Source organism: Scomber japonicus, chromosome 20 (assembly GCF_027409825.1).
Source record: "Scomber japonicus isolate fScoJap1 chromosome 20, fScoJap1.pri, whole genome shotgun sequence".
Taxonomy (NCBI): domain Eukaryota; kingdom Metazoa; phylum Chordata; class Actinopteri; order Scombriformes; family Scombridae; genus Scomber; species Scomber japonicus.
Window position 1 is genome coordinate 1088494 of NC_070597.1, and position 12926 is coordinate 1101419.

The 12926-nt window shown below is 42.0% G+C and overlaps 2 protein-coding genes across 2 annotated transcripts in view; one reads left to right on the top strand and one right to left on the bottom strand.

Moving 5' to 3' along the window:
• LOC128381583 (rho GTPase-activating protein SYDE1) overlaps window positions 1–1999 on the bottom strand; it is a 22111-nt gene extending 20112 nt beyond the window's left edge. The window contains 1 exon segment of the mRNA XM_053341619.1: window positions 1909–1999. Within this exon segment, the coding sequence (XP_053197594.1) occupies window positions 1909–1993 (85 nt within the window). The 5' untranslated portion in view covers window positions 1994–1999.
• LOC128381798 (scavenger receptor cysteine-rich type 1 protein M130-like) overlaps window positions 1–12926 on the top strand; it is a 152085-nt gene that overhangs the window by 92094 nt on the left and 47065 nt on the right. Inside the window, exon 9 of the mRNA XM_053341833.1 lies at window positions 2387–2392. Within this exon, the coding sequence (XP_053197808.1) occupies window positions 2387–2392 (6 nt within the window). The remainder of the gene's footprint in view (window positions 1–2386; window positions 2393–12926) is intronic.

Sequence of the window (12926 nt, forward strand, 5' to 3'; positions counted from 1 at the left end):
TGTTTCTGATGGAACCGTTAACATTTAAATAATAAAGTAAACTTCATGTTATTATCCTCAGAGGTCAAACCGTCCTCCTGCCTCCAGTAATAACCTCGGGGGTCAAAGGTCACGGGATCGCCGCTGTTGGAAACAGGAAGTGAACAACATCTTTCTCTCAGTGAGGAAATCTGTTCACATTAAACAGTTTACATGTTTAGAGTCATGATGCAGCTCCATCACCGCCGTCACCATGGCAACGGCGCGGCTCCACCATCGCCGTCACCATGGCAACGGGCCCAAACACGCTCAGAGAGCCGATCACTGATCAATAAAAACTATCTGTGATCAGATTAAAGTGTAAAATAATTATCAGTAAACTTTTTATTAATGTAATAAAGACAAATAATATTTATAATTATTATATTTTACAGTGTTGAGATTAAAGCTGCAGCTCATGATTAATATTAATATTATTATTGATTAATCTGTTTATTGATTAGTTGTTTGGTTGAAAGTCGACATGAAGTCAGCTTACTGTCACAGAGAGTCAGAAAGAAGAAGAAATGAGACTTCTGAATATAAAAAGACTCAAATCAATCAATCAATCAATCAATCAATCAATCAATCAATCAATCAATCAATGGATCGACTTATTGAAACATTTGAGTCTGAATCAAACACTTTGTCGCTTTTATTTTGTAGTTTTTTAGTTTCTTTGGTTCGGAGTCGAGACGGAAACACTGATTTAAGGTTTTCATCATTTTATGAAACAATCAACGAATCATTGAGAAAATAAAGGATCGATTAATCAATAACTGATCAGACTTAATACTGATCAGTTATTAGTAATAGCACCTTATTATTACAGATAGATGATTATTGATCCTTTACAGCAGCTACAGCAACAGTTAACCTCACATAGAAACACATCTCTGAGTCTCTGTATCTCTGAGGCTCTGATCTGGGTTTAGGGTCACTTATTGATCATCAATCCATCGATCGATGGTTGCTGCTGAAACTCTGCGTGTGACAGTAGAGCTGCGACGTTAACGCCACCGAACAGCTGAGCTCACCTTAATAAACCCTGCTTCCTTTCTTTCTTTCTTTCTTTCTTTCTCTCTTTCTTTCTGTCTTCACTGGAGTTAGTTTGAGGCTCAGACAGACGAACCTTTGAGTCTCTGAACTCTGCATCACAAACTCTAACCTCTGAACACACGTGAAGAAGAAGAAGAGGAGGAAGAAAAAGAAGAAGAAGATAATAATGTAGAAGTAGAAGAAGAAGAGGAGGAAGAAGAGGAGGAAGAAGAAGAAGAGGAGGAAGAAGAAGAAGAGGAGGAAGAGGAGGAAGATGTCAGGAAGATGTCTGTGTCCTCACCGCTGAGTTTGGGCTCACCTTAATAAACTCTGCTTCCTTTCTTTCTTTCTTTCTTTCTTTCTTTCTCTTTCTTTCTTTCTTTCTCTTTCTTCCTTTCTCTCTTTCTTCCTTTCTCTCTTTCTTTCTTTCTTCCTTTCTTTCTTTCTTTCTTTCTTTCTGTTTTCACTGGAGTTAGTTTGAGGCTCAGACAGACGAACCTTTGAGTGTCTGAACTCTGCATCACAAACTCTAACCTCTGAACACACATGAAGAAGAAGAAGAAGATAATAATGTAGGAGAAGGAGTAGAAGTAGAAGAAGAGGGGGAAGAAGAAGAAGAGGAAGAAGAGGGGGAAGAGGAGTAAGATGTCAGAGTGTCCTCACCGCTGAGTTTGGGCTCCGTCTTCCGTCTCGAACCTTTCAGTGTCTGAACTCTGCATCACAAACTCTAACCTCTGAACACACGTGAAGAAGAAGAAGAGGAGGAAGAGGAGGAAGAGGAAGAAGAAGAAGAAGAAGAAGAAGAGGAAGAAGAGGAGGGGGAAGAGGAGGAAGATGTCAGTGTGTCCTCACCGCTGAGTTTGGGCTCCGTCTTCCGTCTCGCTCTGTCTTTGCCTCTCAGCCGGGAGAAGGTTCTCTTCAGCAGCGGCTCGGCCATGGTGGACCTCCTCCTCCCTCGCTGCCTGGAGGTCCGGGCGGAGGAGGAGAACCTTTAACGCAGTAATCCAGCAGCAGCAGCAGCAGCAGGAGGAGAACCGAGGAGTCGCTGCTCCTTCTCTCCTTCACCGCTTCATGTTTTCACACTCCAGCGTCTCTCTAACTCTGAGCCAGAGCTGCAGAACAGGAAATGAATTCCACACATTCTTTCCCAAACTCCCCCTCCTCCTTCCCTCCCCTCCCTCCCTCCTCCCTCCTCCTCCTCCTCCTCCTGTTCCTCCTCCCACTCTCCTCCCTCCGCTGCTGCTGCTGCTGCACAGGGAGAGCGGGACAGTGCAGAGGCATCATGGGAAATGTAGTGCAGAAGCTCCCAACATGAGGAAATGTTCTAAAGAGTCACGTTGAGCAGGAAGTGGAGATCTGATCTGTGTGAGGAAGTAAAATATGACTTCCTGTCTGCAGATGATTTGATTTGGAGGAGGAGGAGGAGGAGGAGGAGGAGGAGAGGAGAGGAAGAGGAGGAGGAGGAAGAGGAGGAGGAGAGGAACAGGAGGAGGAGGAAGAAAGGATGGGGAGGAGGAGGAGGCAGAAGAAGAGGAGGAGAAGAGGAGGAGGAAGAGGAAGAGGAGAGGAGAGGAGAAGGGAGAGGAAGAAGAAGAGGAGGAGGAAGAGGAGGATGAGGAAAAGGAAGAGGAGGAGGGAGAGGAAGAAGAGGAAGGAGAGGAGGAAGATGAGGAGAGGAAGATGAGGAGAGGAGGAGGAAGAAGAGGAGTAAGAGAGGAGAGGAGGAAGAAAGAGGAAGAGGAGGAGGAAGAGGAGGAGGAGAGGAACAGGAGGAGGAGGAAGAGGAGGAGGAGGAGAGGAGGAGGAAGAAAGGATGGGGAGGAGAGGAGGAGGAGGAAGAGGAAGAGGAAGAGGAGAGGAGAGGAGAAGGGAGAGGAAGAAGAAGAGGAGGAGGAGGAAGAGGAGGATGAGGAAAAGGAAGAGGAGGAGGGAGAGGAGGGAGAGGAGGAAGATGAGGAGAGGAAGATGAGGAGAGGAAGATGAGGAGAGGAGGAGGAGGGAGAGGAAGAAGAGGAGGAAGAGGAGGAGGAAGATGAGGAGTAAGAGAGGAGAGGAGGAAGAAAGAGGAAGAGGAGGAAGAGGAGAGGAGGAGGAGGAGGAGGGGAAGAGGAGGAAGAAGAAGAGGAGAGGAAGATGAGGAGAGGAGGAGGAAGAGAAGAGGAGAGGAAGAAGAAGAGGAGAGGAGGAGGAGGAGGAGGAGGAAGAGGAGGAGGAAGAAGAGGAGAGGAGGAAGGAGGGAGAGGAGGAGGAAGAGGAGAGGTGGAGGAAGAGGAGGAGGAGGAGGAGGGGAAGAGGAGGAAGAAGAAGAGGAGAGGAAGATGAGGAGAGGAGGAGGAAGAGGAAGAGGAGAGGAAGATGAGGAGGAGGGAGAGGAGGAGGGGGAGGAAGATGAGGAGGAGGAGGGAGAGGAGGAGATACGGCCCGCCGAGGGGAGCATCTGTCCTTCATTCCTTTCTTCCTTCTGTCCTTCCTTCAATCTGTCCTTCCTTCCTTTCTTCCTTCTGTCTTTCCTTCCATCTGTCCTACCTTCCTTCTGTGTGTCCATCCTTCACTATCTCTCTTTCCTACCTTTCTTCCCTCCTTCCTCCTGTCTTTCCTTCCTTCCCTTCTTATTTCCTTCCTTACTTCCCTCCATCCTTCCTTCCTTCCTTCCTTCTTTCCTTCCATCTCTTTAATGATCCGGCCCACATGAGATCATATTGGTGTGTCTGAGGCTCTTGAATGAGTTTGACTCCTCTGTCCTAGTTTGTGTTCGGAGGTGTGAAGCTGCTGAACTGTCACTTCCTGTCTGAACTGTCTGATTGTGTTTCAGCTTCCTGTTTTATTTTGAAATGTTTCCTCCTTGTGTTTCTGTTTCCTGTGATTTCCCGCCTTCAGCTGCTTCCTGTTTGTAATCAGCACACGTAGCATGTAGCACGTAGCATGTAGCAAAAGCCTGCAGGACCAACAGAGAGTTAACCCTCCTGTTGTCCTCAGGTCAAGGAAGGACAGGAGGAAGGAAGGAAAGGAGGAGGGAGGAAAAGAGGAAGGAAGGAGAAAAAGTAAGGGAGGAAGGAAGGGAGGACAGAAAGGAGTAAGGAGGGAGGGAGGAAAGAAAGAGGAAGGAAGGAGAAAAAGTAAGGGAGGAAGGAAGGGAGGACAGAAAGGAGTAAGGAGGGAGGGAGGAAAGGAGGAAGGAAGGAGAAAAAGTAAGGGAGGAAGGAAGGGAGGACAGAAAGGAGTAAGGAGGGAGGGAGGAAAAGAGGAAGGAAGGAGAAAAAGTAAGGGAGGAAGGAAGGGAGGACAGAAAGGAGTAAGGAGGGAGGGAGGAAAAGAGGAAGGAAGGAGAAAAAGTAAGGGAGGAAGGAAGGGAGGACAGAAAGGAGTAAGGAGAGAGGGAGGAAAAGAGGAAGGAAGGAGAAAAAGTAAGGGAGGAAGGAAGGGAGGACAGAAAGGAGTAAGGAGAGAGGGAGGAAAAGAGGAAGGAAGGAGAAAAAGTAAGGGAGGAAGGAAGGGAGGACAGAAAGGAGTAAGGAGGGAGGGAGGGAGGAAAGAAGAGGGGAAGGAAGTCCCATGTCGGCGGGGTGCAGGTCCCGTGAAGGGTGGTAGTCATGGAGGAGGTCTGTTAGGTACTGGGGAGCAACGGCATGAAGAGGAACAGGAAGCCAGTGCAGCTGTTTGAGGGTGGGGGGGGCTGAGGTGGGGGGGGGGTGGAAGAGGAGAAAGTCTGTTAGGTACGGGGGTGCAACGGTATGAAGAGATTTATAGGTGAGGAGAAGAAGTTTAAAAGTGATGCAGAACTTAACAGGAAGCCAGATCAGCTGTTTGAGGGAGGGGGGGGGGGGGTTGAGGTGGAGGGGGGTGGAAGAGGAGGAGGAGGAAGAGGAGAAAGAAGAAGAGGAGGAGAAGGAAGAGGAGAAAGGAGAGGAAGAGGAGGAGGAGGAGAGGAGGAGAGAGAGAAGGAGGAAGAGGAGGAGAGGAGAGGAAGAGGAGGAGGAGAGACGTGAGGTGATGAATGCAGGAAGGAAAGGAAGGAAGGACAGATGGAAGGAAGGAAGGAAGGAAGGGAGGAAGGAAGGAAGGAAGGAAGGAAGGATGAATGCAGGTATGAGAGTCAGAGAGTGAAGGACAGAGTGTTTATTGACTGAAGCCTGAAAGCTGCTGTGTGACGGGAAGCCTTAACCCTCCTTGAGTCAAGGAAGGAAGGAAAGGAAGGGAGGAAAGGAAGGGAGGAAAGGAAGGGAGGAAAGGAAGGAAGGAAAGGAAGGGAGGAAGGTTAAAGAGGAAATGAGAAGTTTTTACTCACATGAATAAAGTCAGGAAGGTTTTCAGCCTCTCAGTCTAAACATGAAACCTGATATCAGATCTAACAGGTTAACGATCCCTTAAATGATAAAGTTACTTCCTTTAAAGTTAGGGAACCGTTGTCGTCATGGCAACATAAACACCACGGCCCAAAAAACACAGACATTTAAACCTCATAGACCAGGGGGGTCAAACAACCTTCCTTCCTTCCTTCCTTTCTTCCTTCTGTCCTTCCTTCCTTTCTTCCTTCTGTCCTTCCTTCCTTCTGTCCTTCCTTTCTTCCATCTGTCCTTTCTTCCATCTGTCCTTCCTTCCATCTGTCCTTCCTTCCATCTGTCCTTCCTTTCTTCCTTCTGTCCTTCCTTCCATCTGTCCTTCCTTCCATCTGTCCTTCCTTTCTTCCTTCTGTCCTTCCTTCCTTCCATCTGTCCTTCCTTCCTTTCTTCCATCTGTCCTTCCTTCCATCTGTCCTTCCTTCCATCTGTCCTTCCTTCCTTCCATCTGTCCTTCCTTCCTTCCATCTGTCCTTCCTTTCTTCCATCTGTCCTTCCTTTCTTCCATCTGTCCTTCCTTCCATCTGTCCTTCCTTTCTTCATTCTGTCCTTTCTTCCATCTGTCCTTCCTTTCTTCCTTCTGTCCTTCCTTCCTTTCTTCCTTCTGTCCTTCCTTCCATCTGTCCTTCCTTTCTTCCTTCTGTCCTTCTGTCCTTCCTTCCTTTCTTCCATCTGTCCTTCCTTCCATCTGTCCTTCCTTCCTTCCATCTGTCCTTCCTTTCTTCATTCTGTCCTTCCTTTCTTCCATCTGTCCTTCCTTCCATCTGTCCTTCCTTCCTTCCATCTGTCCTTCCTTCCTTCTATCTGTCCTTCCTTTCTTCCTTCTGTCCTTCCTTCCTTCCTTCCATCTGTCCTTCCTTCCTTCCATCTGTCCTTCCTTTCTTGCATCTGTCCTTCCTTCCATCTGTCCTTCCTTTCTTCCTTCTGTCCTTCCTTCCTTTCTTCCTTCTGTCCTTCCTTCCTTTCTTCCTTCTGTCCTTCCTTTCTTCCATCTGTCCTTCCTTCCATCTGTCCTTCCTTTCTTCCTTCTGTCCTTCCTTCCTTCCATCTGTCCTTCCTTCCTTTCTTCCATCTGTCCTTCCTTCCATCTGTCCTTCCTTCCATCTGTCCTTCCTTCCTTCCATCTGTCCTTCCTTCCTTCCATCTGTCCTTCCTTTCTTCCATCTGTCCTTCCTTTCTTCCATCTGTCCTTCCTTTCTTCCTTCTGTCCTTCCTTCCTTTCTTCCATCTGTCCTTCCTTCCATCTGTCCTTCCTTTCTTCATTCTGTCCTTCCTTTCTTCCATCTGTCCTTCCTTACTTCATTCTGTCCTTCCTTTCTTCCATCTGTCCTTCCTTTCTTCCATCTGTCCTTCCTTCCATCTGTCCTTCCTTTCTTCCTTCTGTCCTTCCTTCCTTCCATCTGTCCTTCCTTTCTTCCTTCTGTCCTTCCTTCCTTTCTTCCATCTGTCCTTCCTTCCATCTGTCCTTCCTTTCTTCCTTCTGTCCTTCCTTCCTTCCTTCCATCTGTCCTTCTTATTTCCTTATTTCATCCCTCCTTTCCTCCCTCCCTTCCTTCTGTCTATCTGTCCCTCCTTTACTGTGTGTTGTTCCTACCTTTCTTCCCTACCTTCCTTTTTTGCTTTCTTCATTCTTTCCTTCCTCCTGTCTTTCCTTTCTTCCCTTCTTATTTCCTTCCTTCCTTCCTTCCTTCCATCTCTTTAATGATCCGGCCCACATGAGATCTAATTGCTGTGTATGTGGCCCTTGAATGAAGATGAGCTTTAGACGTTAATGATGAAAGAGCCTCCAGATGAAATATGTTGGTTTGAGTTATAATATATAATATTTAGAATATATTAGAGTTTATAATTCAGTCTAAATGTTCTCTGTCTGGAAACTTCTTCTTCTTCATTAATATCATGTTAATCATCTTCTTCTTCTTCTTCTTGTGTGTCTCTGCTGCCTCCTGCTGGACGCTGCAGATCTACACAAGTCAAACTGAGTTCATCTGGAGTTCATTTTATATTTAATTTAAAATATATTTCACTGCTAGTTTTAGTTTAGTTTAGTTTTTATTATTTAATTTATAGTTTGTCTCTCTGTTAAGTTTCTGTTTTTCTGTTTCCTGTTTTATTTTGATACTCACCTGTTGTCTTGTTTCAGGTGACATCACTTCCTGTCCTCAGGTGTGACTTCCTGCTTCGCCCCAACGTGAGTCTCATCGTCTCGATGTCAGTTTCAATAGTTAAAGTGTTTTTAGATGAAACAGCAGAAAATCTGTTTTATAGTTTAATTATATTTATATTAATAAATTAATAAATTATTTTAAACAACAAACAAACACAGAAAACATGAAGAAGGAAAAATATTCAGATTTAATTTTTACTCGAGTCTTTATATAAATCTCTCTTTAACTTCTAAAAGCTTCCTCCTAAATATCTACAGGTGAGAGGAAGCTTTTATTATTATTATTAGTATATTTTTATATTTTTATGTTGTTATAGTTTTTATTTCTTTGCCTCGTTGATTATACCTCCTCTTATTGTTTTTGTGTTTTAATGTTTTAATCTTTTTATTTCTGTGTCTCAGTGATGAAGACGAGCTGTGTCTCAGTGATGAAGACGAGCTGTGTCTCAGTGATGAAGACGAGCTGAGTCTCAGTGACGAAGACGAGCTGAGTCTCAGTGATGAAGACGAGCTGTGTCTCAGTGATGAAGACGAGCTGAGTCTCAGTTTGACCAGCAGATGGAGACAAAGTCCAGATTAAAGTGAGTCTGATTTATTCTGATAGTTTTATTCTTTATTCTTTATTCTTTATTTATTCCAAACAATATTCAGTATTTTTATTTCTTTATATTTTTAGTTTCTAATATTTCAGTTTGTTTTAATTATTGTCACAAACCAATAAGAGAGTCCACACATGAGATACCACATTAATTTATTATTACATCATTTTAACTTGAAACTAAATAATCAGTAAATGAGTCAAATAGAAATCAGATTATACTAAAAATATAATAAACTTATATAAAGTAAAGCAGTATGTGTGATGGCTGATGTTAAGGGTTAGGGTTCAGTGTATGGATGAGTGTAAGGTGTTGTGTGAAGTGTTGAATGCAGGAGGTAGAGAGCTCTCTCTGTCTGTCTCATATTTAAACTCTCTTTTCCTCCTTCCTTCCTTCCTCATTCCTTCTTTCCTCTCCTTACTTCCTTCCACTTTTCCTCCCTCCTTCTCTCTTTCTTTCCATCCTTCCTTCCTTCTAAGAATAATGTTTTCTAGGAACAGACATGACCATGAAACAAGACAGGTGAGGAGGGGTCATGTTGTAATTCCTAAACCTAGAGCCAGCGTTCAATGGAACAAATTACCAGACTATATTATTCACACTGCAAATAAAGAAAGTTTTAAAAAGCATATAAAAGGTTATTCTTGGGTGGAGGCCAGCAAAATATTTAATATGTGTCATTGCTTGGTTGTTTGTTGTTTATAGTGTTGTTTCAATTATTTGTGTGTTTTGACACCAATGATTTAAAATGAGCTGGTTTTAATGGAATTGTACAAAGTTTGAAGTCACTGTTTTAAAGGAGGGGGGGGGGTCACTCTATTTAGGTATGCATTTATGTTATATTGTAATTGTATTATAATTGGTTGTATTTATTTTAACATGGACCCCAGGAAGAGCAGCTGTTGCCTTGGTAACAGCTGATGGGGATCCAAATAAACTAAACTAAACATGGCCGGTGGAAGCCTGAACCCAAGTCTCAGTCTGGAGGGTTAGGGGTTAGTTTAGACCGCCCTTAAATCCCCAGTCCCCCCCCCCCCAGACACAACGATCTGTCCCCACCTTCACCAGTCCCCCCCCCCCCCCCCCCAGAGACCCACAGGTGAGGCGACATGCCCCCACCTCCACCCAGGGAAGTCACCAAGCCAATGAACAGACAGAGAGGCCGTCACATGATGAGCATAAAACTATAAAGTCTGTTAAAAGTTTAATTTCTCAGGGGTGGATGAGACCTATGGTTCTGTGTGTTCTGTTGGACCTACTGTATGTTAAATTGTTAACTATAACTTATAAAACTAAAAAAAAACAAATTTAATTTCTGTATTTTATTAATTATTATGAATGAAAAACAGAAATTAAACAGAAATGATGAGAACGTTGGTCCAGCAGAGGGAGCCGAGCGCCCACATTATTATTCATCTGAACTCATCTTTTCATTTCTGAGCTTCCTGTCTCTCTCCTCTCTCTCCTCTCCTTCCTCCCTCCCTTCCTTTTTCAGTCTCCCCCCCTCTCCTGAGCTCTCATATTTAAACTCTCTCATATTTAAACTCTCTCATATTTAAACTCTCTCATATTTAAACTCTCTCATATTTAAACTCTCTCATATTTAAACTCTCTCATATTTAAACTCTCTCATATTTAAACTCTCTCATATTTAAACTCTCTCATATTTAAACTCTCTCATATTTAAACTCTCTCATATTTAAACTCTCTCATATTTAAACTCTCTCATATTTAAACTCTCTCATATTTAAACTCTCTCATATTTAAACTCTCTCATATTTAAACTCTCTCATATTTAAACTCTCTCATATTTAAACTCTCTCATATTTAAACTCTCTCATATTTAAACTCTCTCATATTTAAACTCTCTCATATTTAAACTCTCTCATATTTAAACTCTCTCATATTTAAACTCTCTCATATTTAAACTCTCTCATATTTAAACTCTCTCATATTTAAACTCTCTCATATTTAAACTCTCTCATATTTAAACTCTCTCATATTTAAACTCTCTCATATTTAAACTCTCTCATATTTAAACTCTCTCATATTTAAACTCTCTCATATTTAAACTCTCTCATATTTAAACTCTCTCATATTTAAACTCTCTCATATTTAAACTCTCTCATATTTAAACTCTCTCATATTTAAACTCTCTCATATTTAAACTCTCTCATATTTAAACTCTCAAATCTCAAAAATACAAAAACAACATTTAAACTGTGAGAAGAAAAGAAAAGAGTTTATTATAATCTGACAACATGAGGAGGAGGAGGAGGAGGAGAGGAGGAGGAGGAAGAGGAGGAGGAGGAGGAGGAGGAGGAGGAGGAGGAGGAGGAGGAGGAGGAAGATGTTTTCATCCAGCAGGATTTTTATTATTACATTTTTCTTTAAAATGCAGAAAAACTCAAATATATTTGTATAGATGGGGACAGTTTGGTCTCAGAGAGTTTTAACAGCAGCTGAATCTTTTTCCTTCAACTCTGGAAATCATTTCACACTTTTAACCCTTCAAATAGAGTCCTGCTAAATAAAAGAAGAAAAGAACAACATTGATTTCCAGGTTTTTAATTTTTTTTGTTGTGTCAGCTTAACCCTTTATTGGGCAAATAATTATATTTGGTAACTTCTGTAAATATCCCAAAATATCCTTCCTTCCTTCCTTTCCTTACTTCCATCTGTCCTTCATCCCTCCCTCCTTCTCTCCTCCCTCCGTCCTTCCTCCCTTCCTTTCAATGAGTGTCCTATAAAGGGTTAAAGAAATGACTCCCATAGACTTTTCATTATAATAAACATGAATCTTGTTCTTCATCAATGATCCAAGACTATTCTAACCCCCCCAACCCAAACTCAGTCTGCAGTCAGTATGTTATAGTATAGATAATAATCACCTTTATTTACCAGGGTTGTCCTTCCTCCCTCCCTCCTTCTCTCCCCCCTACCTTCCTTCCTTCCTTCTTAACCCTTTATAGGACACTCATTGAAAGGAAGGGAGGAAGGAAGGAAGGGAAGGAAGGGAGGAAGGAAAGAAGGAGGGAGGAAGGAAAGAAGGAAGGGAGGAGAGAAGTCGGGAGGGAGGGAGGAGAGATGGAAGGAAGGAAAGGAAGGAAGGACGGAGGAAATAAGGAACGAGGGAGGGAGAAAGGAAAAGAGGAAGGGAAGAAAGAAGGCAGGGAGGAAGGAAGGAAGGAATGAAGGTAGGAAGGGTTAAAACATTTATTAATGATTTAAAGGGTTAAATATCAAATCTTAATTTTACTACTTCCTGTTTCTCTCTCTAAGTGTTTCTATTATTTTGTCCACCCATCGATCAGCTGATTGATGAGAGCTGCAGCTGCTCCGTGTTTCCTCTTGGTGGCGCCGTCGGCTCGCTGCTGCTCCGCTCTGCTGGGACACACCGGGAACTCCCTCAGCAGCACACACACATTATACACACACACACACACAGAGAGAGACACACACACACACACACACTCAGAGAGAGACAGACACACACACACACACACACACACACACACACACACACACACACACACACACACACACACACACATACACACACACACTCAGAGAGAGACAGACACACACACACACACACACACACACACACACACACACACACACACACACACACACACACACACACACACGCACTCAGAGACACACACACACACACACACACACACACACACACACACACACACACACATACACACACACACACACACACATTATACACACACACACACATTATACACACACACACACACACACACACACACACACTCAGAGAGAGACAGACACACACACACACACTCAGAGAGAGACAGACACACACACACACACACACACACACACACACAGCTGAAGGTCGAACGCTGTGTTTCTTTTATTTAATTTTTTGTTTTTTAGCCGTCAAAGAAAAAAAAAGAAACATTTACAAGTTAATATTATTATTATATCATTATAGTTATTATTTTATTATATTTTCATGATTAAAACAATAATTTAATTTAGTTTCAATTTAAATATAGAAAATAATAAAAATCATTCAGTAGATATTTAATAATTATTATTAACTGTTGGTCAGTAGTTCATTTATTATATAAATATATAGATCATTTAGAATAAAAAACACAATTTACACAACTCATAGAAATAGTTTAAAAGAAGAAGAAGATACTACTGGACTCTCTGTCTGCTAATAACACATTAAAGTGCTTCCTGGTATATAAATAAAAACTATTTAAAGTGCACATGGATTTAAAAAGACATCACAATTAAACAGTTACCTTCTGTTTTACACTGGGGGGGGGGGGGGGGGTTCTGCTTGTTCAATATAATATATGTCATCATTATTATACGTTATAAATAATAATGATTATTATAACATATAATAATTCTGTACAATGTTCATAAAATATAAATATAAATATAAAATGTGTTTAAGTGTTTACTTAAAGTCAAAATAAACATTTAAAACTACAAAATAAAACTCAACATTAATAACATGAAATAAAAAGACAATAATTAGACCGTTGAACAGGATATCCTGTCTGCTCCCGAGGAAATAAAAGACAATTAATAAATAAATAAAACTAATTAATTAATAAAGTCTTTAAACATCAAAGTGAAATTATTGAACTGGAGACGATTTCAAAATAAAAGCTTCTTGATGGTGTTTGAACATTACGTAACTGGTTTGATGTTGGTTTTCTACAAGATCAGTTACACACACACACACACACACACACACACACACACACA